This window comes from Ursus arctos, unplaced genomic scaffold (assembly GCF_023065955.2).
Source record: "Ursus arctos isolate Adak ecotype North America unplaced genomic scaffold, UrsArc2.0 scaffold_18, whole genome shotgun sequence".
NCBI classification, from domain to species: Eukaryota; Metazoa; Chordata; class Mammalia; order Carnivora; family Ursidae; genus Ursus; species Ursus arctos.
Window position 1 is genome coordinate 60,271,182 of NW_026622852.1, and position 24,678 is coordinate 60,295,859.

General features: G+C 61.1%; 3 protein-coding genes across 3 annotated transcripts; all 3 read left to right on the top strand.

Annotated features, from left to right (window-relative positions):
- The first annotated feature begins 1,031 nt into the window (after window positions 1-1,031).
- STPG3 (sperm-tail PG-rich repeat containing 3) lies at window positions 1,032-4,916 on the top strand. Its single transcript, XM_026489904.3, has 6 exons — window positions 1,032-1,138; window positions 1,231-1,388; window positions 1,495-1,629; window positions 1,734-1,822; window positions 2,185-2,485; window positions 2,612-4,916. Exons 1-6 carry the CDS (start codon window positions 1,032-1,034, stop codon window positions 2,743-2,745), a joined length of 924 nt encoding a protein of 307 aa, XP_026345689.1. The 3' UTR covers window positions 2,746-4,916.
- A 368-nt stretch (window positions 4,917-5,284) lies between these two features.
- On the top strand, window positions 5,285-15,383 carry NELFB (negative elongation factor complex member B). Its single transcript, XM_026489839.4, has 13 exons — window positions 5,285-5,540; window positions 5,814-5,977; window positions 6,141-6,240; window positions 6,600-6,830; window positions 8,907-9,092; window positions 9,734-9,846; window positions 10,421-10,523; window positions 10,783-10,878; window positions 11,101-11,243; window positions 11,355-11,461; window positions 13,934-14,075; window positions 14,196-14,304; window positions 14,445-15,383. The coding sequence occupies exons 1-13, from the start codon at window positions 5,439-5,441 to the stop codon at window positions 14,589-14,591; spliced, it is 1,743 nt and encodes a 580-aa protein (XP_026345624.1). The 5' UTR covers window positions 5,285-5,438; the 3' UTR covers window positions 14,592-15,383.
- Window positions 15,384-16,463: 1,080 nt separating this feature from the next.
- Window positions 16,464-22,931, top strand: TOR4A (torsin family 4 member A). The gene is made up of 2 exons (XM_026489908.4): window positions 16,464-17,118; window positions 17,859-22,931. The coding sequence occupies exon 2, from the start codon at window positions 17,896-17,898 to the stop codon at window positions 19,162-19,164; it is 1,269 nt and encodes a 422-aa protein (XP_026345693.1). The 5' UTR covers window positions 16,464-17,118; window positions 17,859-17,895; the 3' UTR covers window positions 19,165-22,931.
- The last annotated feature ends 1,747 nt before the right edge of the window (window positions 22,932-24,678 follow it).

The window sequence follows — 24,678 nt, forward strand, 5'->3', positions numbered from 1 at the left end:
TACGCCTGCAGAACACCAGGGAACAGCGGCGGCGGGGGGGGGGGGCACAGGCCGTGAGCCCCTCACCCTAATGAAACATGTATTTCCTGAAGCAGGTTTCCATCTGTCCCTCTGTCCATCCATCCGGAGTGCCTCCTGAGGCCAGGTAGGGTCAGTGCTGGATGGGAGAGACCTGGAGAGAAAGAGACTTGGTTGGGGTGGGGTAGGCCTGGAGGATGAGCTGTTTTTGACTCGGTCCTGCTTGCATGGATTTGGTCAAGACCAGGGCTAGGGCTGGCAGGCTGGTCAGTTGCAAAGGGCACAGCAAGGACCCTGGTGCCCGAGAGGGCTCTCACTCATTTGGGCTTATTATTCCTTCACACTTCAGCCTGGGCAGCCCCATTCATCTGTGACACCTTACAGCTTCTGTGCAAGTAAGCAGAAGACAGGCCCCTATACCTCAGCCCTGCCTGGGCTACCAGGCAGCTCCAATCCCCAGACTGTCTCTATGGTCAGCATGGTCCACCTGGACCCAGCTTCCATTGCTTTGCTTTTGCGAGGGCTGGGTTTGCAGCAGGAGCTCCTCCTCCAGGGAGTTTCCCTGGACCCCTCCCCCCTCCCCTCCTCATTCTGGATGACCCTGCACAGCCGGGCAGGGCAGCCCTTAGCAGCCGCTCTTCTCATCCCTGTGCAGAGGCCCCAGTCCTCCCAGAAGCCCTGCTAAAGTGGACCCTGGACGTCCAAGGGACCCCAGATTCTAGGACAGGAGAGGGATTGGGATAAGGAAGGAGAGAAGAGAGGAAAGGAGGCCAAGCCAGAGGTCACTGGGGCAGGCTAGGGGTCCTCCTGGCCGAGGCTGATGTCAGAATGACCCACCTGGCTGGCCAGGGGAGGGTCCCTCTGAGGGGCCCACTGTAGCAGCCCCTCCAGGGCTGGACAATGCTCCTTCCCCAGGGAGTCCCTGGCAACTGAGGCAGGGGGTGTCCATGGCTGGCTAATGAGGTCACAGAGCTCTGAGGTGTCCCAGGGGAAGGGAGCCAGACACTTTGACAATGAATTTTGACCAGAAAGCTGTGAAATTCCTGGCGAATTTTTACATCAGTGGAGGCCAACCCTGGACCCATGGCTCCCTGAGGCAGAGGCCACTTGTGCCAGCCCGGTAACTTCTCAGGGAGCTGGGTGCGCTGGGGAGCAGTCCAGATGGGGTGGCCATTGGGCTGTGTGGACAGCGCTCCCTCCTCTCCCTTGTAGCCCCAAGGCTAGTGTGTTCTTGTGGGGCCCCCAGCCGGGGACCGCCTGGGAGATGTGGCCCCCAGGAGTGCAGGAGTTCCAGGCTGGCCTCAGTGTGCAAACGGGCCCCCTCCAACAACAGCACCCCCCTATCTGCACCCAGAACCTGAGGGAGCTGTGTGAGTAAGGGTCCTGGCTACCCCATACCTCAGTCTGGTTTGGGCAGGCGGGCAGGAGTGGGGGGCACTTGCTGAGTCCCCAGACCCAGAGCTTGCTTCCCGCCAGGGCTGGAACGACGCCCACCCATCGTGACCGATCTGCAGACCCCCGGCCCTGCCAAGTACCCGGCGCCGGATGCTTCAGTGCGCGAGTCCTCCCCACATCCCCACTTCAGCATCGGCCGCAGGCTCCCCACCCACGGTGCGTGCCCCCTCCCTGCGCCCCGCCGCCCGCCCCCTGCCCTGGGAGTGGGGCTCCGGCCACCAGCCTTCCCTCCTTCCCCAACCACGCCGTTGCTACTGCAGAGGGCGGAGGCCGCAGGGCGTGGCGGACCTTGTGGTTCCAAAGCGAGAACCCCTTCACGCAGAAAGCCGACTTTAACCAAGAGCGCAAGGTGGAGGGCCCGCCCGGCAAGTCCTGCGGGTGCGGGCTGGAGGAGGGGGCCGGGGAGGGGCGGGGCCTGTGAGGGAGGGCTGGAGGAAAGACCCGAGAGGGGCTGGGCTTGCGGGAGGCGGGCTGGAGGAGGGGCCCGGGGAGGGGCTGGTGTGGGGGTGGGCTAGAGAAAAGACCCGAGAGGGGCGGGACCTGCGGGAGGCGGGCTGGAGGAGGGGCCAGGAAGGGGCGGGGCCTATGGGGGCGGGCTGGAGGAAAGACCCGCGAGGGGCGGGGCCTGCGGGAGGCGGGCTGAAGGAGGGGCCAGGGAGGGGCGGGGCCTGTGGGGGCGGGAGGGGCCTGCAGCAGCCTTTTTTCCCGTAGTGGCCATCGCCCGCGGACTATCGGCCCCTCAGCCGGCCTGCCTTCCCGGCCTTCAGCTTTGGGGCCCGCCGCCCCGCCTCCAAGACAGTTGAGCCCCCGGCCCGCCCGTGGCTGCCGCGGGCCGGGGGTGCGGGTTACCGTACCCAGCCCCAGCTTCAGGCCCCTCCGCAGGCCCCGGGGGGCGAGAAGCTCCCCAGCCCCAACACCTACAACATCTTTCCTGGGTGCCGCCTGCAGAGCCGCCGCCCGCCCGCCTTCTCCATGAGCCGCTCACCTGCGTTCGCCTCCTGGGTCAGCTCCTGTAAGGAGACCTCTGAGAGAGCAGGCCAGGCGGGGGGCAGGGGTGGGGACTCAGCCTGTGGGGAGCTGGGAGCTATGCGGCAGCTGGCGCTGTAGCCTAGGTGGGGCTCCCACCTTTTCCCTGCAGCCCGCAGTCCTGGCCCAGCTGCCTACTACGTGGAGGATTGCTATAACTCGCGTTTCCCCTCTGCGCCTGGAGTGGTGATCCAGGGTGTCCGAAGACCCAAGCGCCATGACACGGGACCCTTCTGCACCCTGTAGAGCGTCCTCGGCACAGCCGGCCACCGGTTATCCATGGAACCCTGGTCTCCCTGGGGGCCTTCCCAGTCCTTCCGGTGGAACTAAGGGCCTCCAACTCGGCCTTTTGACTCTCTGGGTGCCTCTTATCCACCTTCCTGGCCGGCCAACCCCTCTGTGAGCTGTGGACATTGAGGAGGGCCCAGCCTGAAGCCCACCTGCCCACCCCCTCCCATACAGAGATGCTGTTGGTTCTTCCCAACTCTGTTGTGTACCTGACTGGTGAGCTGTCCCATAGATGCGGCCTGCTGCGGCCTGCTGCAGACCTGTCACGTTTGGCTTTCCTTGGCCAGGGGTCTCCCTCTGCTTCCCCTTTGGTGCCCTCTTCTCTAGGGTGAGTGGGGTGGCAGCCTGGGACTTCCTGGCTGGGGACAGGATGGGAGGGAGCCCCGTGGGCAATACAGGACACCCCCACCTAGCTGTGCTACCCAGGGGACTGGTCAAGCTGCCAGTCTACCCGAGGGTCAGCTGCCATCTTGAGGTCTCCTCGAGGGCCAGTCTACTCCAGGGCCAGCCTGCCCAGTGACCAGGGAGGGCCCAGAGGACCAGTTGGTCAGGGCCTGGCCCCACTTCTTCAGCTCTTGCCCACAGACCCTATGGTCTTTGGCTTATGAACTTGCCCAGGGCTGTGCAGGCCATGCCACAACCAACAGACTTCCTGGGCCTCCTTCACTGTCCCTCCCCACCGCAGCAGCCTGCCTTTCTACCCAGGGGTTGTTGCCAAGATTGCCTCCCTCCAAGGGCCTCCTGCAGCTGGTGGTGGCACCTGTCACTGTACCAGCTCCTCCAGAGGTCCGTGGGCCTCCATGTCCTGGGCCAGAGCTTGACCCCTTCAAAAATGCACTGCAACAGCTGTGGCTATGGTATGGACATCATTCCATTCTGCAGGGAGACCAAAGCCCAGGGAGTCTAAGTGCAGTGCACCTGGGACGTCCTTTAGGGCTCAACCATTGGGGGGTTGAGCCCCAGCACCCCTGGGAATCAGAGCAGTGGCATGGCAGATGGCCATCCTTAGGTCCTGGGCTGACGAGCTCAGCCAGCAGGCAACAGAGACAGAGCTGTAGAAGCTCTGGCCTTGGGAGCTTGGCTCACGGGGAAGGGGGTGGAAAGCAGGAGCTCTGCTCACAGCTGCACCACTAGCAACCCCTAGAGCTCAAAGTCAGGAGTGGGACCAGCAGGAAGAATGGAGCAATGCCCTCCAGCTGGGGAGGGAGGGCTTCCTGGAGAAGGCAGTGGCAGAAGTGACTTTTAAAGATGAGCAAGAGTTTGCTAGGCTGTAGGAAGGGAATCTCTAGCAGGATAAACCTCGGAAGCAAAGGCACACAAAAAGGAAGAGGGTGTGGTGTTTGTTGTGGCCAAACTTGGGAGGATACAGGGCTGTTTGGATGGAAGGAGGTGAGCTGGTGAGATGAAAGGCTGCAGAGGGTGAATGCTGGGTCCAGGGGCTTGCACACTTAGCAGTGAGGAGCCCATGGAGGGTGCACACCAGGCAGTGCCCACTGACTTTGTATGAGCTTCTTGCACTGCACAGGACAGGGGACACCATGAAACCGGAACCTTGAATTCGCAGCATGTCAGGATGGACAAGTCAGCCCGAGGGCCTACCACCGCGGGTTAGCTTGGGGTTAGATGCTCATGGTGAGCAGAGTGAGGGTACCGGTCCTCGGTCACGATCCCACTTTGTCCCCCCGGTCTCTGCTAGGCTCCTCTGGAAGCACACTTATTTATTTGACAGAGAGCACAAGCAGGGGGAGTGGCAGGCAGAGGGAGAGGGAGAAGCAGGCTCCCCACGGAGCAGGGAGCCCCACGCGGGGCTTGATCCCAGGACGCCCCCTGAGCGGAAGGTAGACGCCTAACCGACTGAGCCACCCAGGCGCCCCTGGAAGCACACTCAGAGTTCAGTCTTCGCAACGACCTTAGGCTGTGAGCTTCATTCCCGTCTCTGTTTGACAAGGAGGGAGTCCGGTTCCAGGGAGAGAGCAGGCCGTGCCCCAGGTGGGGCCCCGGGGCAGGCAGCAGCTAGGGCGGACTGCTGCTTTTCTTGAAGCAAAAATACTCTCAGCGTCAAAAGGCAGCTGGGAGGTCAGCCACGGGATTTCTCATGATTATTAAAAATAAAGTATACTTGGTCAAAATATCAGTTCCTAAATCCAGAAAGCAGGCTGACCCCGCCGGCAGCACCCTTCCCCCGTTCCCCCAGCCCCAGATGCCCCGCAGCACCCCGCCGTGCCCCCAGAAGAACCTTATCCGGAGGATAAGGTCAAGCGCAGCGCACGCCACGGGGTCGGGTCGGAGCCCCGGGGGCGGGTCGCGGCTCAGCGGGGCCGGGTGCGCGTCCACAGCCCGCCGACGTCGGGGCACAGCTCGCGCTCGCGTCCGCTCGGCCGGGCCCCGCTCCCAGGAACCTCTGCGCGGCGGCGGCGTTTCCGGGGGACCGTTTGGCGGGCGGACCCCGCCTTGCAGGACGGAAGTGGGCGGCTGCGGTCCGGGCGGAGCGGCGCTGCGGGCGGGACCTGGCCGAGCTGGAGGGTGCCGGGGAGCGGAGCTCGGGCGGCCCCCGAGGCCCGAGCGAGCGGACTTCGGGGGGGCCTGCGGCGGCGCCGGGGGAGCGCGGCGGGGATGGGGTGTCGAGCCGGGCGGGGGCCGCGGCCTCGGCCATGTTCGCGGGGCTGCAGGACCTGGGCGTGGCCAATGGCGAGGACCTGAAGGAGACGCTGACCAACTGCACGGAGCCGCTCAAGGCCATCGAGCAGTTCCAGGTGGGGCCCGGTGGGGAGCGGGGGCACAGTTGTTCCTGCGGGCGGCTGCCTCTGTTCCCCGGATGGAGGGACCGGGTGCCCCGAGCCAGCGCCCCGCAGACGGACTCTGGCCGGGCCGTGGCCCGGGCTGCCGGGAGCATCCTTGCACCTGCCTCGTTGTGCACCGGGCACGCAGGGTGCCGGCCAGGCGTGGCTGCAATGGAGGTTTCTGTGGTCGCCCCCCGCGCAGGAAGCGAAACCGACCCCCGCGCACGGGGCCCTCTGTTTCCTCAGACAGAGAATGGCGTGCTGCTGCCCTCCCTGCAGTCCGCCTTGCCCTTCTTGGACCTGCACGGGACGCCGCGGCTGGAGTTCCACCAGTCGGTGTTCGACGAGCTCCGGGACAAGCTGCTGGAGCGCGTGTCGGCCATCGCCTCAGAGGGGAAGGCCGAGGAGAGGTAGGTGGGCCGGTGAGATGCGCAGCGCTTCTCTGAGCCGTGGAACTGAGCCCATGGCCACACGCCCCTGCTCCAAGAGGGGCGCCCGCCCGTGGACGGGTCCCCTGATCTGTCAGCTGCTGGGACCAGTAGGCAGCTGCCCCCAGAAAGTGCGACTTTGCAGGTACAAGAAACTGGAAGACCTCCTGGAAAAGAGCTTTTCTCTGGTGAAGATGCCGTCCCTGCAGCCCGTGGTGATGTGCGTCATGAAACATTTGCCCAAGGTAAGAACCCCAGGCCAGCGCGCTCAGGGCGCGCTCTGCACGGCGCCCTCAGTGGGGAGGCGAAGCGAACCCTGGCTCAGGCTGGCAGCTTCACACTGGGGAGGTTTCCTGAGCTGCCGGCCCAAACGAGGGCCACGTTCTCCAAGCCGGGCAGAGACCGAAGCTCCGCGTGTGGTTGGGTTGTGGGACCCGTGGCGGCTTGGCAAGAGCCGTTTGTATTCAGCGTGGCTGCCTGCATCTTCCGGCCCCGAGTCCTCTCACAGGTGCCCCTGCCGGTGGGGCTGGGCTTGCGGTGGTCTCTACTGGGGGACTGAGGCCTCCTGACCTATTTTGAGGGCGTGGCCTATGTGGTCGCGTAGGTTCCAGAGAAGAAGCTGAAGCTGGTGATGGCTGACAAGGAGCTGTACCGGGCCTGTGCCGTGGAGGTGAAGCGGCAGATCTGGCAGGACAACCAGGCCCTGTTCGGGGACGAAGTTTCCCCGCTGCTGAAGCAGTACATCCTGGAGAAGGAGAGTGCGCTTTTCAGCACAGAGCTCTCCGTCCTGCACAACTTCTTCAGTCCTTCCCCGAAGACGAGGCGCCAGGGCGAGGTGAGGCAGGGGGCGCCCTGACCACCCCCTTGCCCAGCACCGTGCATGCTTTAGTTCCTGGGAGGCGTGGGCTTGTATGTGTGGCCGGCCAGGGGGCTTTGTGATGCTGTGCCTAGTGCGGGTCTCTTTGCTGCTATGTGCTTGGCACTTGGTGACGTGGCAGCCTTTCCGGTGAAGTTCATCGTTTCTTCTGTTGGCTCTGGGAAATTGTTTTGTTTTTAAGATTTTATTTTTAAGTAATCTCTACAGTCAACGTGAGGCTCAAACTCAAAACCCCAAGATCAAGAGTCACACACTCTACTGACTGAGCCAGGCAGGCCCCCTTCTTCTGTTTCTTTTTTTTCTTTTTTTTTTAAAGATTATTATTATTTTTTTTTTATTAGAGCACAGAGAGAGAGAGAGCATGAGCAATGGAGAGAGGCAGAGGGAAAGGGAGAAGCAGGCTCCCCGCTGAGCAGGGGGCCCGATGTGGGGCTCTATCCTGGGACCCCGACCGAGATCATGACCTGAGCCTAAGGCAGACGCTTCACCGTCTGAGCCACCCAGGTGCCCCGCCTGTCTTCTGTTTCTCTGTCTGATTCGTTCGCTACTTTGACAAACGTTTCTTGAGTCCTGACTGCCTACCACAGGTGCCTGTACCCTTCACTGACCAGAGGTCAGGGTGTTTGCCTGGGGCACTCACAGTCTGTAGGGGGGCAGACACTACAGAGTAAACGTCACACGCTGGTCACCCAGAGCTCAAGGGGTGGCCGAGGGCTGCAGAGACACGAGGCCACAGAGCAAGGCGAGGCAGGGTTGGGGAGTGAGCACAGGCTCTGAAGGGGAGCAGGCTGACTGGGATGAGGAGGAGGCTGACGCGGCTGGAGCCGAGAGCAAGTGGGTGAGTAGATTGGGGGGTGAGCTCGGGAGGGCTGGAGGCCGCCATGGAGACTTTGGCTCTTCTCAGTGACTTGGGGGTCACTGAAGTCGCCTGAGCTGCTCCAGCATGATGGCTGAACAGAAGAGGGAGGTGATGGTGGCGAGCCACTGGACCCTGGTCGAGTGGTGCCAGGTGTTTTGTTGATTCTTAGCTTTCTTGCTGAGGGGTGTGTGCTGGCGTGAAGTGGGATCCGACGTAATGTTTTTCCCACAATCTGCCCAGTGGTTGCAGTACTACTTCCTGCCTGTGGTCTCTTGCCTCTTGTTCACATTTCTCCTGGGCTGTCAGTGTCCCCCCAGGGGGCCTGGGTCCTTCCTGCTGTGTGGCTGGCACCCATTGCAAGGGGAGAGGGTCTTGCCTATGGTCCTCAGGGTGTGGCTCAGCCACTGGGGCCACGGCTCTGTGCCCACCTGGCTTGCCTGCCAGCAGCTTGTCTCGCCACCTCTTGTTCGCTGGAAGGCCAGGCCTGGGCTGTGGTCAGGGCAGGCACGCGGCTGCTCTCGTCTGTACCAGAGGTGCCCGCCGGGTGGGGCTCCAGGTCTGCTGTGCGCTTCGGGGTCCCTGAAGCCTGCCGGAGAGTCCTTGCCAGGGCCCCTGACACCCCTGCTTGTCTCTGCACTCACTGTGCAGTGGCCGTTGGGGTGCTGTGACGTCTGTTACCCCAGGTTTTCCTGTGTGTTCTTCACAGCGTTAGAGCCAGAGGCTTAGCTCCTGTTCACGGTCAGCGAGCGGCGAGCAGCCCTCCCTCCCGTGGGCTGCGGTGGCGCACAGGAGCCTTCCGCGTGGGGTGTGGGTTGCAGAAGTGGGTGGTCCCTGCCAAGGAATGGGGACTGGTGCTGGATGTGGTTCGGGGTGGCCACAGGGCCTCGAGGTTTGGGACAATGCAGGGAGCCAGGAGGCCCAGGCTGGGCTTCCCTGGGCCCTGTGGCCAGTGTCCCTCACTTGGGCCTGAGTCTCCCTGTGCCAGCAGACTGGGCAGCTCTGAGGGGTCTGGGGTCACAGGTCGACGGCCTTTCAGAGAAGCTGATGTGGGCTTCAGCTCCTTAAACACCAGAACTGCCACCTCTTGCCGCAGAGCTAGCGTCTTGTGAGAGAGGAGACTGTCGGGTGTCAGGACAGGGGCTGTTGGTGACGCTGCCGCGCGGGGCCCCCCACAGGTGGTGCAGAAGCTGACGCAGATGGTGGGCAAGAACGTGAAGCTGTACGACATGGTGCTGCAGTTCCTGCGGACCCTCTTCCTGCGGACCCGCAACGTGCACTACTGTACCCTGCGGGCCGAGCTGCTCATGTCCCTGCACGAGCTGGACGTCGGGGACATCTGCTCTGTGGACCCCTGCCACAAGGTGGTGGCCTCACCGCCCCCCCCCGTCCACGCCTGCCCCCCCAGCAGCCGCTGTGTGCCAGCCCCTGTGCCACTTCTGCCGACCAGGCTCGGGCGGGGGCCTCTGCCGGGCACCTGAGTCAGAGCCAGCTGCCCTGCATCTCCCTGGTGTGCCTGCTCTGTGTCTTCCTCTGCTCCAGCTGGGACAGGCCCCGTGGCCGCTCCTGGATGCTTGCTCTGGCTGCATGTGGGATGTCCCGGGCCAGTGGCCCTCCTCTGCTCCAGAGTCCTTGGGGGCCGCTTGTGTACTGTGCTCCGGGGGGGAGGGGGGTTGTGTATCGTCCTTGTCCCCTGCATGGATGCTGTGCACCCTGACATAGTGTCACCTCCTGGGGGGGGCTGTAGTGCACAAAGGGGGCTGCCAGGGAGGCCCCTTGAGAACAGAGCACAAATACTGTCTCCTCCATGCACTGCTTGGCCTGCTGGGGACGTGGGACCTCGGGCCTGTCTGCCTTTGCACTGTACCGGGCCTGGACCGTGGGAGGCAGCGAGTCCTGCTGCTTACGTGAGGCTTGGGTACCGGCCGCGCCTCAGCAGTGAGCACGAGTGATGTCTAGAGGCCGTGGTCTCTGGTCGCGTCCTGACCGTGCTTCCTCCCTGCAGTTTACCTGGTGCCTGGACGCCTGCATTCGAGAGCGGTTTGTGGACAGCAAGAGGGCCCGGGAGCTGCAGGGGTTTCTGGACGGAGTGAAGAAGGGGCAGGAGCAAGTCCTGGGGTAAGGGTCAGCCTTGTGAGGTGCTCCCCGGCGCCGAGGGTCCTATCCGCAGGTTTCCGGACAAGCAGGCTGTGTCTGTAGTTTCTCCCCAGTGTGCTTTAGATGTGCCTGGTACTCATGCTCACGGCTGAGGGGCTCAGCTGCTGGGGCCTGGGCCTCAGAGTTTCGGGGGAGCCCTGGTCTAGGACTCTGCTGTCTGCAGTCATCAGGGCCTGCCTGCAACAGAGGGGTGGGTGGTCAGCCCCATCCCAGGAGCCCACTGTGCGGGTGGGATCTGGCTCCAGCCCCGCCTTCTCTCTGTGACTGTCTCTGGGATCCTGGATGTGCTTACAAAATCAGGGTCAGGTTTTTCAGAACCTAAATGGGAGCTTAGTTTTTTAAAAAACTTTTTTGACTCGTCAGTGTTTTGAGTAAGCTAAAGATAAGTTATGAACGGCAAAGTTGTTTTGGGAAGAAATCCAGAGGAGGTAGGCAGGCTTGCTCGGGGGCGGGGGGGGGCATCTCCCCAGGGCAGTGGCCAAGGCAGCCCAGCCTGCGCCCATGCCACATTAGCGCGGTGTGCTCACCCTCACAGGGATCTGTCCATGATCCTGTGTGACCCCTTTGCCATCAACACACTGTCACTGAGCACCGTCAGGCACCTGCAGGAGCTGGTCGGCCAGGAGACACTGCCCAGGGTGAGTGCACTGGGCCGGCCGCACGCCGCCTTCTGGGTAGACGTGTGGGTATGGACTGCTGGTGGCCAGGTCCGTGCTGGCCCTTGTGAGAGCACATACTCCTGATGGCTGGTGGGCGTGTGGAGCCTGTGGGCAAAGCTGGTGGTTCTGGCTGTGCCACTAGGACCCTGTGGCCATGAGTGATTTCGACCGGGGGGGGGGGGGGGGGGGGGGAGGGAGGGCCACGTGAGCATGTGCTGAGGCCTTCCCTTTCCCGCAGGACAGCCCTGATCTCCTGCTGCTGCTCAGGCTGCTGGCCTTAGGCCAGGGGGCGTGGGACATGATTGACAGCCAGGTCTTCAAGGAGCCCAAGATGGTAATGGGACTGGGGTGGGGTTGTGTCCGCAGCTTTCTCGATAGGGTCTGTGGGGCCGAGGAAGATCAGCAAGGTGGGGTCTCGGGAGGTGGGAAGGAGGGCCAGGCCTTTAGAGTGACGTCCAGGAAAGATCGACGTGAGGTGGGTGGGCGAGGGGTGGGGTACGGTGCAGGACAAGGGCGGGGCTGTGCGGGACCAGTTCTGGGTTTTCTCCTGGCCTAGGAGGTGGAGCTCATCACCAGGTTCCTGCCCATGCTCATGTCCTTCGTGGTGGACGACCATACCTTCAACGTGGATCAGAAGCTCCCAGCCGAGGAGAAAGCCCCAGTCACGTACCCAAACACGCTTCCAGAGAGTTTCACCAAGTATGGGCTCCAGGGGCATGGGTGGGGGAGCCTCACCCCCCGCCCGCCGGCTCCCCTCGGAAGGCTGTGCAGCGCATGCGGCTCAGGGGTGGCCCGTCCTTGCTGGTGCAGGTTCCTGCAGGAGCAGCGCATGGCCTGTGAGGTGGGGCTGTACTACGTGCTGCACATCACCAAGCAGAGGAACAAGAACGCGCTCCTGCGCCTGCTGCCGGGTCTCGGTGAGTGTGCGCCCGGCCCCGCCTCCCAGGGGCTAGCTGGGCTCCCTGTCAGGCTTGGTCTTCTGGAAGTTGTCTTCGTACCGGAGCGAGTGGAGCCCGCCCTTTGCCGTGGTCACCGCTTGTGGAAGGATCCTTTCCACTCTGGTGCAAGAGCTGTCTTACTTTTATCCTACCTGGCGAGGCGGGGGGAGCCCCTCCAGTCCTGCGACCATGGAGAGAGCCCACCCCCGGCAGTGTCCGCTACTTGGGGCGGGGCCGGGTTGCTTCCTGGTAGGAAGAAGAGGGCGGGGCCTGAGTGGACCCCTTCCAGAGTCAGCTGCAGGCCGAGCCAGAGAGAAGGGTGTCTGGGGACACCTGGCCTTCCTCTGCCGGCCCCAGGCTCATCTGGGGTGTTGAGGCTGCTTCATAGAGATGCCGCACGTCCCTTGCCAAGCGCGTTTCTGGGTCACGGACAGGTCTGAGGTGGTGCGTTACGTTTCCCGTTCTGTTTGCGGGTCTGAATTTATATCCTGCCTCCATGTAAGTGAACAATATGGACTTACTTTCTTACCGCTCTGGAAGGGGAAGGGTGAAGTGAATCTCCTGGGGCTACAGTCGAGGTGTGGGCGGGGCTGGCTCCTTCTGGAGGCTCCAGGGAGAATCGGCTCCTTGTCTCCAGTGCGTAGAGGCCGCCCACACCCTGGCTCCTGGCTGCATCTTGCAGTTCACCCTCCCAGCTGCTCTCACCCTGCTGTCTCTCTGACTCGGGGCCCTGGGGTGATGTTGGGTCCATCCTGGGGCTTCTGCCGCGTGAGGTAGCATGTTCACCAGCTCCTAGGTAAGGACGGGGACACATCTTGGGGCCATCCTCCTCCTGGCCACAGAGGCTGGAACTTTTGAGTATGTTTCTGGTAACTTCCAGGAGTGCAGTTGCAAATAATTTGCATTTGTCCAATCATTTCTATTCATTTTAGTAGTTTTGTTTCTTTCTCTTGTCTAACGGTGTCGGCGAGACGCAGGGGTGTCCTGCCTGCATCAGGAGCACCCGCGTCTCCCGGCCAAGCGCTGCTGCCCAGGGGGCGGGGATGCAGGCCTTTTCTTGTGTTTAGGAAGAGTACGCTGGTTCCTCTCTGTCATTAGTGGGTGCTAGTAAGAATGGATGCCAATTTAAAAAGTCCTTTCTGTTTATTTTTTAGCTTTTTTTTTTTTTTAAAGATTTTATTTATTTGTCGGAGAGAGTGAGGGGGAAGCGGCAGGCAGAGAGAGAAGCAGGCTCCCTGCTGAGCAAGGAGCCCCATGCGGGATTCAATCCCAGGACCCCAGGACCATGACCGGAGCTGAAGGCAGACACTACCGAGTGCGCCACAGGCGTCCCTAATTTTTAGCTTTTTATTGTGGGGATTGTTGATGAAATCACAAGTAAAGAGCACAGCATGGCGAAGCCCGGCGCCTATCCGCTGCCTGCCTAGGGGCCCGCGGGGACGGTCTGGACATAAATCCAGACTCGCAGCGTAGGGGCCGTGAGGGACCTAGCAGGTGTCTCTACAAAAGACGGGTGCTGTCAGAAACCACGATGCGGCCATGGTCACATGTGGGGCCAGGTGCTGGCAGTGCCATGGTTCTCTAATTGCCTTGTGACATTCTTCTGTGGGTAGTTTGCTCAAATCAGGGTTAGAACAAGTGTCTCACTTCCAATGTTACCTCTCAGGTTTCGCACAGTCTGTGGGGTTCTGTGGGATTTTGGAACTTTGCGGACAGTGTCCCCTGTTGTGACTGTGGGCCTGCCCGTGTCCTTTCCGCTCCGATGTGCGGCGGGAGCACACCCCGTCTGCGTCTGATGGCTCTGCTGGCGTCGGCTGGCTCCCTCATCACAGAGCACCCTGGCGGCGTTGCTCGAGTGTTACGGCCCTTGTGTCCGCGTGTGTGTCCCCCTGTGGCCTGCTGTCCTCCAGCTGGGGGGTCTGACCCTGTTGGCTGTGCGCACAGGCGTTCCTGTCTCTGTTTATCAGCGAGCTTTCTTGGTAGTCAATTTTGAAGTTTTGGAGTCCGTGGCTTTGAAGCATGAAGTCATTTTCTTTTGTTGTCTTTCTTCCGGAACCGTGCAGATAGCAGTCTGGTCAAACTCACGGGCTGTGCTGTGGCACTTGTCTGGGTTTCTTCTCTGGTTTCTGGTCTGTTCGGGGTTTGTCTTTCTCCTGGAGTCCTCTTAATACAGAGTCCCTTGGCCATGGGCCACGGCCACTGATGATGGGCTCTTGTGCCCTCTCCAGCCCAGTCCTTGCACTGTAGCCCTGCTTCACTCCCTAGGTCTGGGCCCCTGGCCGCCCGCCTGCCCTGTCCACCTCGCCTGTGCAGGCCCCTGATTCTGGCTTGCAGGAAAACCGGGCCCCCCGTCCTCAGGCGACCTTGCTGCTTCTGCGGCCTCCCCACTGCCCGCCGGTCCAGGGGCGGGGATGGCAGGGCAGGCGGGGCTGACCCCTTCTGTGTTTGCAGTGGAGACCTTTGGCGACCTGGCGTTTGGTGACATCTTCCTGCACCTGCTCATGGGGAACCTGGCGCTGCTGGCCGACGAGTTCGCCCTGGAGGACTTCTGCAGGAGCCTCTTTGACGGCTTCCTCCTCACAGCCTCGCCCAGGTGCCCGCCTTCCGCCTGTGTCCGCGCTGCCCTGACTGGGGGGCCAGGGGCGGGGCGTGCGGCACAGCTGGGCAGGGAGGGGGCGGCTCTGTCACCGCAGTGCTGCTGGGCCTCTTCCAGGAAGGAGAGCGTGCAGCGACACGCGCTGCGGCTCCTCATCCACCTGCACCACCGGGTGGCGCCGTCCAAGCTGGAGGCCCTGCGCAAGGCCCTGGAGCCCACTGGCCAGGTGGGTGCCCCAGCCCTCGCCCGTGCCAGCCCGGTCCTGCCTTGTGTGCGTGTCCCCTGCATGGACGTGTCCTGAGTGACCTCGAAGTCTGCTCCGAGTAGCCCCGGGGCCTGCCCCAAAGCCACACACTTTCCCCACAGAGTGGAGAAGCGGTGAAGGAACTTTACTCTCAGCTCGGGGAGAAACTGGAGCAGCTGGAACACCGAAAGCCCAGCCCGGCCCAGGTCGCAGAGACTCCGGCCCTGGAGCTGCCCCTCCCCACTGTGTCCGCTCCGGCTGGGCTCTGAGGCTTCACTGGGGGCTGCTCGGGACCAGGCGGGGCCCCTGGTGGGTCTGTGGCCTCAGCTGGCCAGAAGGAGCTCCCCTGGACTTGGGAGTGCCAGGGACCCCGTCTCTCCTGAAGGCAGATTGGCTGCTCGTGAGGCTGGGCTGGGTGGCGCTGAGTACCCCCCACCCTCAGATGTCCTACACGTGGGGCACCCTTCTGCTATGCCTCAGCCCCACCCTGGCCTGGATCCTGGGACCTGGGTTCTTGCTCTTCGTAGGCCCCTGTCTGTTTCTTTGGAGGACAGCTCTGGGTCTGTTGTGCCCAGCTGGCCTCTTGAACTCACTCCCAGGCTGTGGAAAGCTTCCGGCTCATTCCTGCCTCATGGGTTTCCACTTCTGTAGGGGAGACAGATTGGCGGTAGTTGGGATTAGGAAAAAGCCACCTTTTTTCCATGGGGAGAGAGCAGGGGGACTCAGGCCTGAGGGGAAAGGTCGGGCCCAGCCCTGTTGGCCCAGATTGGCAAAATCATGTGGTTCGCTGGGTCCGATCACCCGCAGACCGAACCTGGCTTCTTCTGAGCAGCTCCTGAGTGTCTCACGGTGGACGGTCTGGCTGACCCGTGGCCCGACAGGCAGGGAATTGTTTTCCCCTGGCTAGCAGCAGCCAGTGTAGCAAACGTGGCTGAGGAATGGCTGCCTCAGTTTACCCTTGGAGTGGTGTGCTCCTTGCTCAGATGCACCGTCTTGGTCAAGTGAGAGCTGTTGCACACGGTGAGACTTTCACTTTTGTAAATAAAAGGTTTTTGGGTAAATCCAGTGGACGAGCTATTCATGGGCATGCTTGAGGGTTGAATGTAGTGCAGGTGGGTGGGTACCTTCTTAAGGGCATTTCTGCCTTTGTGGGCCAGGGTCTGGGTGCTTGGCTCTGCCCTGGGGAGGAGAGATATTCTTAGGGAGGAGACATCTGTGGGTGCAGGTGCTGGGGTGTGGTCCCCTTCCAATTGCCTCCATTTTCCCTAGGAAGCAGACAGCCAGGTAGGACCTCACCTCCGCGCCCCCCATGCTGGGATCACGGGACATGGGCAGGCCCTGGACAACGTCCCTCCCCCCGGTCCCAGGAAGCCTGAGAGTACCGCCCATGCATGTGGTGGGTAAGGTGCCCAAGGCCCCAGGCACCTGCCCCCCGCGCAGAGGAGGGGCAGCGGGTCCTGGGGAGCCAGGCCCCACAGCTGGAGAGGGGGATTCGGAGAAGCAGTGCTTTTCAGTGCGGTAACCCTGCCCGAGGGCACTGAACTGATGGACAAACAGGAGCTCCCACATTTGGGACAATGAGAACTCCCAAGTCTATGACCAACATTTCCTGGATGCAGATTGTGCCGCTGGTCACAGTGAGGGGGAGGGAAGCTACAGAGGCTGTATGCCGGGCAGTGGGGCCAGTGTGGGCAAAGGGAGGCTGAGAGGATGAGGTGGAGGGACCACAGACAGGACAGCCAAGGGACTCTGGGCTGCTGGTGCCAGAGGGACACAGCGCCAGGCTAGCTTGGGCACTCTACGGGTTGACGGACTCAGGACTGCAGACAAGCCTGGGCCAAGACGCAGTGCTTCTGTTGGTCAGAATGAAGAGCAGAGGCTTGGGAAGGCCCATCTGTGCAGAGATGGGAATAGGGCTGGGGGCAGGAACACAGGAACCCCCATCCGCCACGTTTTGGCGTAGGTTCTTCCTAAATTTGCTCCCTGACCAGGATGCTGAGCTATGCATGGCGGTCTTCCCCCAGCTCTAGAATTTCTGTCCCAGTGTGCTAACCTGTCCTTGGGGTGGGAGGGCTCTAGGCCCAGGAGGGGGGAAGAGGGAAGGGGAGGTGGAGGGAATGGAGCCCTGGAAGAGGAGGAGGGGGAGGAGAAGGAGAAGAAGGAAAGGAACTCTATTCGGGGAGCCCCCCCCCCTTGGGGCCAGGGGAGGGGAAGAAGGGAGGGATTGGGGAGACCCCTCTAGGCACGTGGTCCCCTCTGCTCTTGCCCTACTCCCCTCCCTGTGGGGGTCAGGTACAGGACATGTTCCTGGGAAGATAGGGGTTCCGTGGAGGACAAGCTGAGATACAAGGGGCTATGGGATCCCAGGGGAGGGGATGGCGCCCCCCCCCCCCCAGCCTTACTGGGTGGCAGGGATGAGCCAGGAGGGCTGCAGGGCCAGGGTAGGTGACCCGAGGGCCAGGGCGGGGACCTGGGTGAGCCAGCCAGACCTCCCCCGCTGGCGCCTCCGTCCAGCCTAAGTCCCGCCCTCTTGCCACACCCCTGACTCACTTCCTTTGCCTAGAAGCGGAAACCTCCCCAGAGCTTCCTCCCCTCCTAATGCTCCCCAGGGACCCGCAGGTGTTGCTCCCCCTCCAGGCTGGAGCTGGCCCAGCCAGGCCCCTGACCCCACTGAGACCTTCCCCAGGAAGCTGGTATTTTCCGTGTCCTGAGTTGCACCCCCAGCATCTGGCCTGGGCTGGGGGCTGCCCTTGGTGGGCTGGGGGGCCAGCAGGAGCTTAACCTGACACACTGCAGGTATGGGGCAGGTTGGGGGCTAGGGCCATCTGTCCTGAGTTTCTTCAGCTCTGTCTCCTTGGTGGCTCTTTTCCTCCTCCGGCTCTTGTCTTTTTGTCCATCTTTCCACCCCACCCCACTAGTGTCGGGGGGCTCCCTGCTGGCCACTCCGTCAGTGTGTTCGCTGGAGGGATGTTGAGAGGTTCCCAGTTTGGGGCTGGGGGGAGCGAGGCCTGGGCCCATTCTCAACAGAAGTTTGGGCCAGGTCCCCCTTCCAATGTCCCTAAGTGTGTGAGGGAGGTCTCTGGAATCTAGGGGTGCTCCGGCCTCTGCTTCTCTTAGTTCCCACTTGGGATTCAGAGGGCCCCTGGCGCCTGGCAGTCGGAGCTGTGGGCGGGGGCAGCGGGGTCGGGCCTTGACCCTTCTTCACCCCTAATCGGCGCCTAGTTGGCACCGACTTCTCCTCCAGGAAGCCGGGTGGCTTCCCGATAAGCGGCGCCCTCCCCCCTCCGCCACTTCCTCAAGGCTCGCGGCTGTTTATGGGAGGACCAGAGAGATTTGCATTGGGGCCCCGCGGGGAGCCGCTTCCTGGTCAGCGGGGCGAGACTCAGGCTCGGCGAGGCCGGCACCAGGACACCCCCCCCCCCCCCCGCCCCCTGGCCGCGCTCCCTGGGGACCTCCCAGAGGGGTGAGTCATTCGGGGGAAGGGTCCCAGTTGGCCGGGCGGAAGTCTGGAGACCCTCCCCATCTTCCTGTTCCAGGGAGGGCGACCTGCATGCCGAGCGCCGCCTCTGCGCCATGGACTGCAGCCAGCCCAGCCTGGAGCCGGCGGCCGCGGGCCCCAGCCTCCCCGGCCCGAGCGTGATCGCGCCGCTGCGCGCCGTGGTCCGCCTGCGTCGCCGCGTGTGCCTCCTGCGCAAGCGGCGCCTCCTGCCGCCGGGCACGGGGCCGGCCTCCGGGGCTGGAGCGCCCAGACCCGGCTGTGGCTCCGGGGCGCCGCACGCTCACCTGGACCAGCCGCAGTTCTTCACCTTCGACGGCCCGGCTGAGCAGCCGTCCAGGACGCCGCGCAAGAGGCGCCGGCGCAGCCGCGTGGTGCTCTACCCTGAGACCTCGCGCAAGTGCCGGCCTCACGCCGAGCGCCGCAGCCGCGCGCAGCGCTGCCTGTTGTTGCTTGTGGCCATTGTGGGCTTCCAGGTGCTCAACGCCATCGAGAACCTGGACGATAACGCGCAGCGCTACGACCTCGACGGGCTGGAGAAGGCGCTGCAGCGCGCCGTGTTCGGTCAGCCGGGTGCTGTGGGGCGCATCGTGGCGCTGCTGCGGGACTACCTGGCCACGCACGTGCACAGCCGCCCGCTGCTTCTGGCGCTGCACGGGCCCAGCGGCGTGGGCAAGAGCCACGTGGGCCGCCTGCTGGCACGCCACTTCCGCGCGGTGCTCGAGGACGGCGCGCTCGTGCTGCAGTACCACGCGCGGCACCACTGCCCCGAGCCGCGTGCCGCGCAGGACTGCCGTGAGGAGCTGGCGGGGCTCGTGGCCGACGTGGTGGCGCGGGCCGAGGTGGAGGAGAAGACCCCGCTCGTGGTGCTGGACGAGGCGGAGCTCATGCCCGCGGCCCTGCTGGACGAGCTGCACAGCTTTCTGCAGCCGCAGCGTGCCCACCACTTCCACAACGCCATTTACGTGCTCCTCAGCAGTGCAGGCGGCTCGGAAATCACGCGCTTCGTGCTGCAGAACGCGTCCCGCGCGCTGCCCGCGAGCTCCGACGGTGACCGGGACGGGGTGGCCGCGGTGCAGGCCGAGGAGGACCTGCGCGCCGGCCTGCGCTCGCTCCTGGTCCAAGAGCACCCGCTGTGGCAGGCTGCGGCCATCGTGCCCTTCCTGCTGCTGGATAAGCGGGACGTGGTCAACTGCTTCCGGGACGAGATGGCCGGGGAGGGATTCTTCCCAGAGCAGGCGCGCGCTGAGCTCCTGGCCGCACAGCTCAGCTACTACCGCGTCGCTGGCCGTGAGTTCGCCGTCACTGGCTGCAAGCAGGTGGTGGCCAGGGTCAATCTCTTGTAGCGTAGGCGCAGCCGGACAGGATGGACGCTGGTGGGCACCATGGGGCTTTTGGGTTGTTGGTGGCAGTAGGAGGGAGGGGACCCCGTGGATTTGCCTGAGGCCTCTAATAAATCTGTCGGTAGCCCCCACTGCCCTCCCCCACCCGTGGTTCACCCTGGGACCTGGGGAGGCCTGTGGGGGTGGGTCAGTTCTGCACCCCCCACTTCCAATAACAGGTGCCCTATCCAAGCCCCCAGTCTGCCACCTCCAGGTCCTTAATTCAACCCACATTTGGGAGCACCTACTGTGTGCCCCTTGTTGCAGGCATCCCAGGAGGCAGGCCGTCCCATCTCTATGGTACAGAGGGATGGCCTCTGAGAAGGCGTGTGGCTCCCAGGGTCACATAGTTGGTCCCAGGCAGCTGGATATGACCTCAGCTCTGTGGAGTGCCTGCAGCAGCCATCAGACACACTCACATACACTCCCGTCCAGCCCTTGCTCACCTGCTCACCCCGTGGGCCCCGAAGTCCTGGACGCTTCTCCAGCTGGGAGAACGGTCTGGATGCCGCGGCCCAGGAGCTCCCTGGAAGGCAGGATGGGTGGGAGTCTCCACACAATGAGTTGATCCAGTGGAATCTCCTGGACGCTCTGGAAGGGGGGAGAACTCAGGGGCACTGACTTCTCGGACCCCCTTGCCCTGGTCACCAGCTTGCTTCAGGACCCTGAACTGGGGGCAGCCTCAGCATAGAGACTTGACTCAACTGCAGAGGTTTTCAGGTTTTTGGTCCCCCATTGCTTTTCGGGCCCTGGGGGCGCCTTAGGCGCGTGGCTCCCAGAGGGCGGTGGTCGCTCAGCCCAGCTTCCCCGGAGCCCTGGGGTGCCTCAGTGCTGCCGCCCAGTGGCCGCGCGTGTCAGCTTGGGCCTAGGTGGTCGCGGGGGCGTGTCCCCGGCGCAGGGCCAGCCCACCTTGGCGGAGCATGTGGCCTGGAGGCGGGGGAGTGGGGACACGTGCGCGGACGCCCACGACGCCGACCGCAGCGAATGCCAGCCGGGGACCCGGGGAGCAGAAGCAAAGCTGTAGGTGACCCGGTGCGGGGCTGTGGGCGCCCACCCCCGCATCAGAGCTCAGCACGACCCCGGCGCCCCGCAGACCCCTGGCACCAGCGCAGGCCGGCTGGCCGAGGCTCCCACGTGGTGGGAGCACCCGCGCGCCATCCATTCTCGTCCTGGCGGTCGTCTGCGGCCCCGGCCCGAGGTCTGCCCTAAGGAGAGGGACGCCCCTGGCCCGGCCGAGCAGGCACGGAGACCCGGGGCCCAGGTGGCAAGGGCGGAAGGCGCCTGGCAGGCCCAGAGAAGCTCCGAGAACTCCTCCCGCGCCGGGCGTGGGCGCAGGGAGGGGAGGTGCAGCGGACGTTTGGAAGCTTTGTTCCCCCCCCCCCCCCGGGGGGGGGGGGGGTTGGGAGGCATGGCCAGCTCTGTCCACCCGACTGCACTTGCTGGGCAGCTGGGGAGAGGAGCCCTAGTCTCAAGGGCGAGTATGTGCCAGAGGGGCCTGTGTCCAGTTCGGAGGCCCCGACACGGCCCCTGCATCCGGGCGTGCTGACCTCTTACACTTCTCTTGTGACTTCGTCTTGTGCCTTTTTATGCTTTTTTATATCTTGCTTTATTTTCCTTTTTATTTTTTGGTAGTGGTCCCCCCCTCAGGGTCCCATCTCTCTCCTTAATCGGTTGGCAGTTATACCCCGAACCCAGGACTTACACCCTCACTTGGAAAGTGAACCGACTTGTGGTCAGCTGAGGGCCAGTCCCCCCCTCTCCCCGCTAAGGGCCGTCTCACCGAGTACTTAAACTCTGTCCTTTTATCCAACCCCACATATCAGACGTTATATTTAATTATTGATTTTTAAATTTTATTTTATTGATGTATTTATAAACTAATTCCCTTTTTTCCCCGACTGTAATTCCCATTCTGCTATCAACCGGATTCCCAGGTTCTCTCTGTGTGGATGGGGCTGTTTCCGGGCTGGGGGTCAGTTTGTTTTCCCTGGGCCAGGGCAGCCGGGCCAGATGACTGCAGCTCCTTAGTCTAGAGGTCAGGACACCTGGCAGGACATCCTTCTTGAAGAGCTCCTTTGGCTCTTCTTGGGCTTTTTCCCTTAGAACTTGATTTTGTCAAATTCTTTTTTTTTTTTTTTTTTAAAGCAGGCTCCACACCCAACGTGGAGCCCAATGCGGGGCTTGAACTCATGACCCTGAGATCAAGACTTGAGCCGAGATCAAGAGTCTGCCGCTTAACTGTCTGAGCCACCCAGGCGCCCCTGATTTTGTCAGATTCTTTGGAAACCCTGTTAGGATTTGAATTGGAACCGCACTGCTCCACGGGACAGTGTGGGGAGTGTGACTCCATCACCCTGCGATGCAGCTGACAAGGCCTGGTCGCGTGTTTGAATTCGCCTGTGTATCGCTCTGCTGACAGGTCTTGCTTACGTTTGTGTGGTTTAATCCCACAAGCCTGTAATGTTTGGTCGGTATTGTGAAGTGTTAATGTTGTCTGATGTAACATACATCTAGGAAAGTGGGTAAAGCAAAGTGGATATTCAGAGTTTTATCACACAGCAGGCACCCATCCAGGTCAGGACACAGGGCATGGGCAGGCTCCTGGAAACTCTCCACGCCCCCCTCGCCGGCTCCTCCTCCCCTCCCCAGGCGCTGATCAGCCAACTTTCCACAGAATTACTGCGTCGTGTCCTTTGTACTTGAGTCACCTCACTTCACAGCTCTAACCAGTCTGGTTTAGTTTGTTTTTCATGTTGTAGCTTTCCTGTTTGTTCAATAATGATGATGATGATGATGATGATGATGATAATAAACTAGCTTGATTGAAGTAGCATTTACATACCACAAAATTGATTCCTTTTAAGTGGATGATTTAATGATTTTTAGTAAATTCGCAGAGTTGTGCAGATATTGCCACAATTCAGGCTTAGGATCTTTCCATGACCCCAGAAAGATGCATCCTGCTTATTGTCAGTGAATACCTGTTTGCACCCCTTCCTCAGATGTCTGCTTTTTCCAAAAGGCATTTCATATACGTGGACTCTTTGTAGCTTTTCGTGTCTGACTTCTTTCGCTTAGCTTATGGCTTTTGAGGTTTGCCCAAGCCATGGGGCTTTGCTTCCTGGGTGCTTTCCTTTCTGCTGCGGACAAGTGTGTCATTCCGTGGACCAGACTCATTCTGCGGACCGGGCTCATTCCGTGGCAGACCCATTCCGTGGCGCGTTTGGGTTGTTCACACTTGGCTATTACGAATAAATCGTGCAACGAACATTTGCCCCAAATTTCTTTGTGTGGACGCACGTTTTCCTTTATCTTTAATAAACACCAAAGAGTAGAATTGCCGAGTCACATGAAGAACATTCCGTGTGATTTTTAAAGAAACCGCCAAACCGCTCAGCACCGTGGCTGCAGCACTTTGCGCCGCAGGGGCAGTGCGTGGGGAGCACGGCTTCCGCGCAGGCTCGCGAGCACTTGCCGCCGGCGGTCTCTCGCGCGACAGCGGCCCGGTGCGTGGTTCCCGCGTGCGTGGCCCTGACAACCGACGGTGCGGAGCGGGCTTCCCGCGCCGCTCAGGCATTCGCGTGATTTGGGCGGTTGCGCTGACGGTTGACTTGGAGAGGTCCTTACGTGCTCCGGCCGTACGGTTTTGACCGGACGGATGTTGCAAATGTCTTCCAGTCTATAGGTTGTTCTTAATTTTCATAATTAAAAATGCATTTCGAAGTGCAAAAGTGTTTAATTTTTATGAAGTCAAATGTCTCCATTTTTTTCTTTCCTGGACCACAACTTGGATGTTTCCAAGAACTCCTCGCTTACTCCCCGATCATAAAGACTTTCCCGAGCTTTATTCCGAATGGTTTTAAGGTGTTAGCTCTTACATTTCGGTCTATGAACCATCTTGAGCTAGTTTTCATCCGTGGTTGAGAGGAGGGTCCAAATCAGTGTGACTGCGCGCGGATGCCCCTCCCTGTCTGCCCAAGTGTCTGTCCTTGCTCCGTCACATCGCCCGAGCAGCGAAGGCACCCCGGGCACGCACATCGCTGGAGGTCTCCGGGAGGGCGAGCGTGGGGGAGGGCGGGCCGGGGCTCAAGCTGCCCGGAGGCGGAGTCGCCGCCGCGGTCGACGAGAGTCAGGCCACGCAGGTCACGTAGGATCGTTTCCTTTACATCAAGTCGACTGATTCCGCGCTTGAATCTCCTCTACGGAATGACGTCACCGCGACACCCAGGTCAGGTTTTGATGGAGTAACGGCCACACACACAGCCTTGTCCAAAGTGAACTGCGCGTGAAGACGAGGGTGCAGCTCTGGGCCTCGGTCACGTGCTGTGGATGTGCGTGTCCGTGCTTACGCCAGAAGCACGTTCTTTAGGTTTCTGCAGCTTACAGTTCGTCTTGAAATTGGAAAGTGTGAGTCATTCCAGTGTGTTCGTCTTCCATGCTGTTCTGGCTGTTCTGGGCCCTTTGCCTTTCTATATAAATTTTAAGATTGATTGCCAATTTCTTTTTTCTTTAAGCGTTTGCTTTTAAGATTTTATTTATTTATTTATTTGAGATAGAGAGGGAGAGAGAACAGGCGTGGTGGGGAGGGGCAGGGGGAGAGAGAAGCAGATTCCTCGCTGAGCGAGGAGCTGGACGTGGGGCTCGATCCCAAGACCCTGAGATCACGACCTGAGCCGAAGACAGGTGCTTCACCGACCGAGCCACCCGGTGCCCCAGATTGCCAATTTCTAAGATGAAAAACAACAACAACAACCCTAACCAACACCCAATTTCTACATTTTGATAGAAATTGCATTGATTCTAGAGAGAGGGATCAGTTTGGGGAGAACTGCCATCTTAATAGTACTGAACTTTCCAGTCCCTGGACTTGAAGCCAAGTGTTCAGTCCCCTTGGAGACGAGGGGTAGCTCCGTGTGCACGCCGCGCACGTCTTGCCCTCAGTGCACTCCTGAGGGCTTCATTCTTTTTGATGCCATTGCAAACGGACTGGTGTCACGGTCATGTTCAAGCTCTTCATGATGGCATATAAAACAATAAAATGGACTTTCGTATATTGATCTTGGATCCTGTGACCCTGTGGAATTTGTCTATCAGTACTTGTTTTGTTTCTTTGGTACGGGTTTCTTAGGGTGCTCGACATACGGGATTGTGTTTCTGCAAAGAAAGGCAGTTTTACTTCTTCCTTCCAATCTCTATGCCTTTTATTTCTGTTTCTTGCCTCATTATACTGGCTGGAACTTCCTAATACAATGTTGACCAGAAGTGGTATTCCTGTTCTTAGGGGCAAAGCTTCAAGTGTTTCACCATTAAGTATGATGTTAGCTGTAGGGCTTTTTGTGCTGTTCTTTGTCAACGTGAGGACGTTTCCTTGTGTTCTTGGAGTGCTCAGAGTTTTATGAATGAGTTGGATTTTGTCAATGATGTTCATCTATTGAGGGGATCGTGTGGTTTACGTTCTTTTCCTTTCTTTCCTCTCCT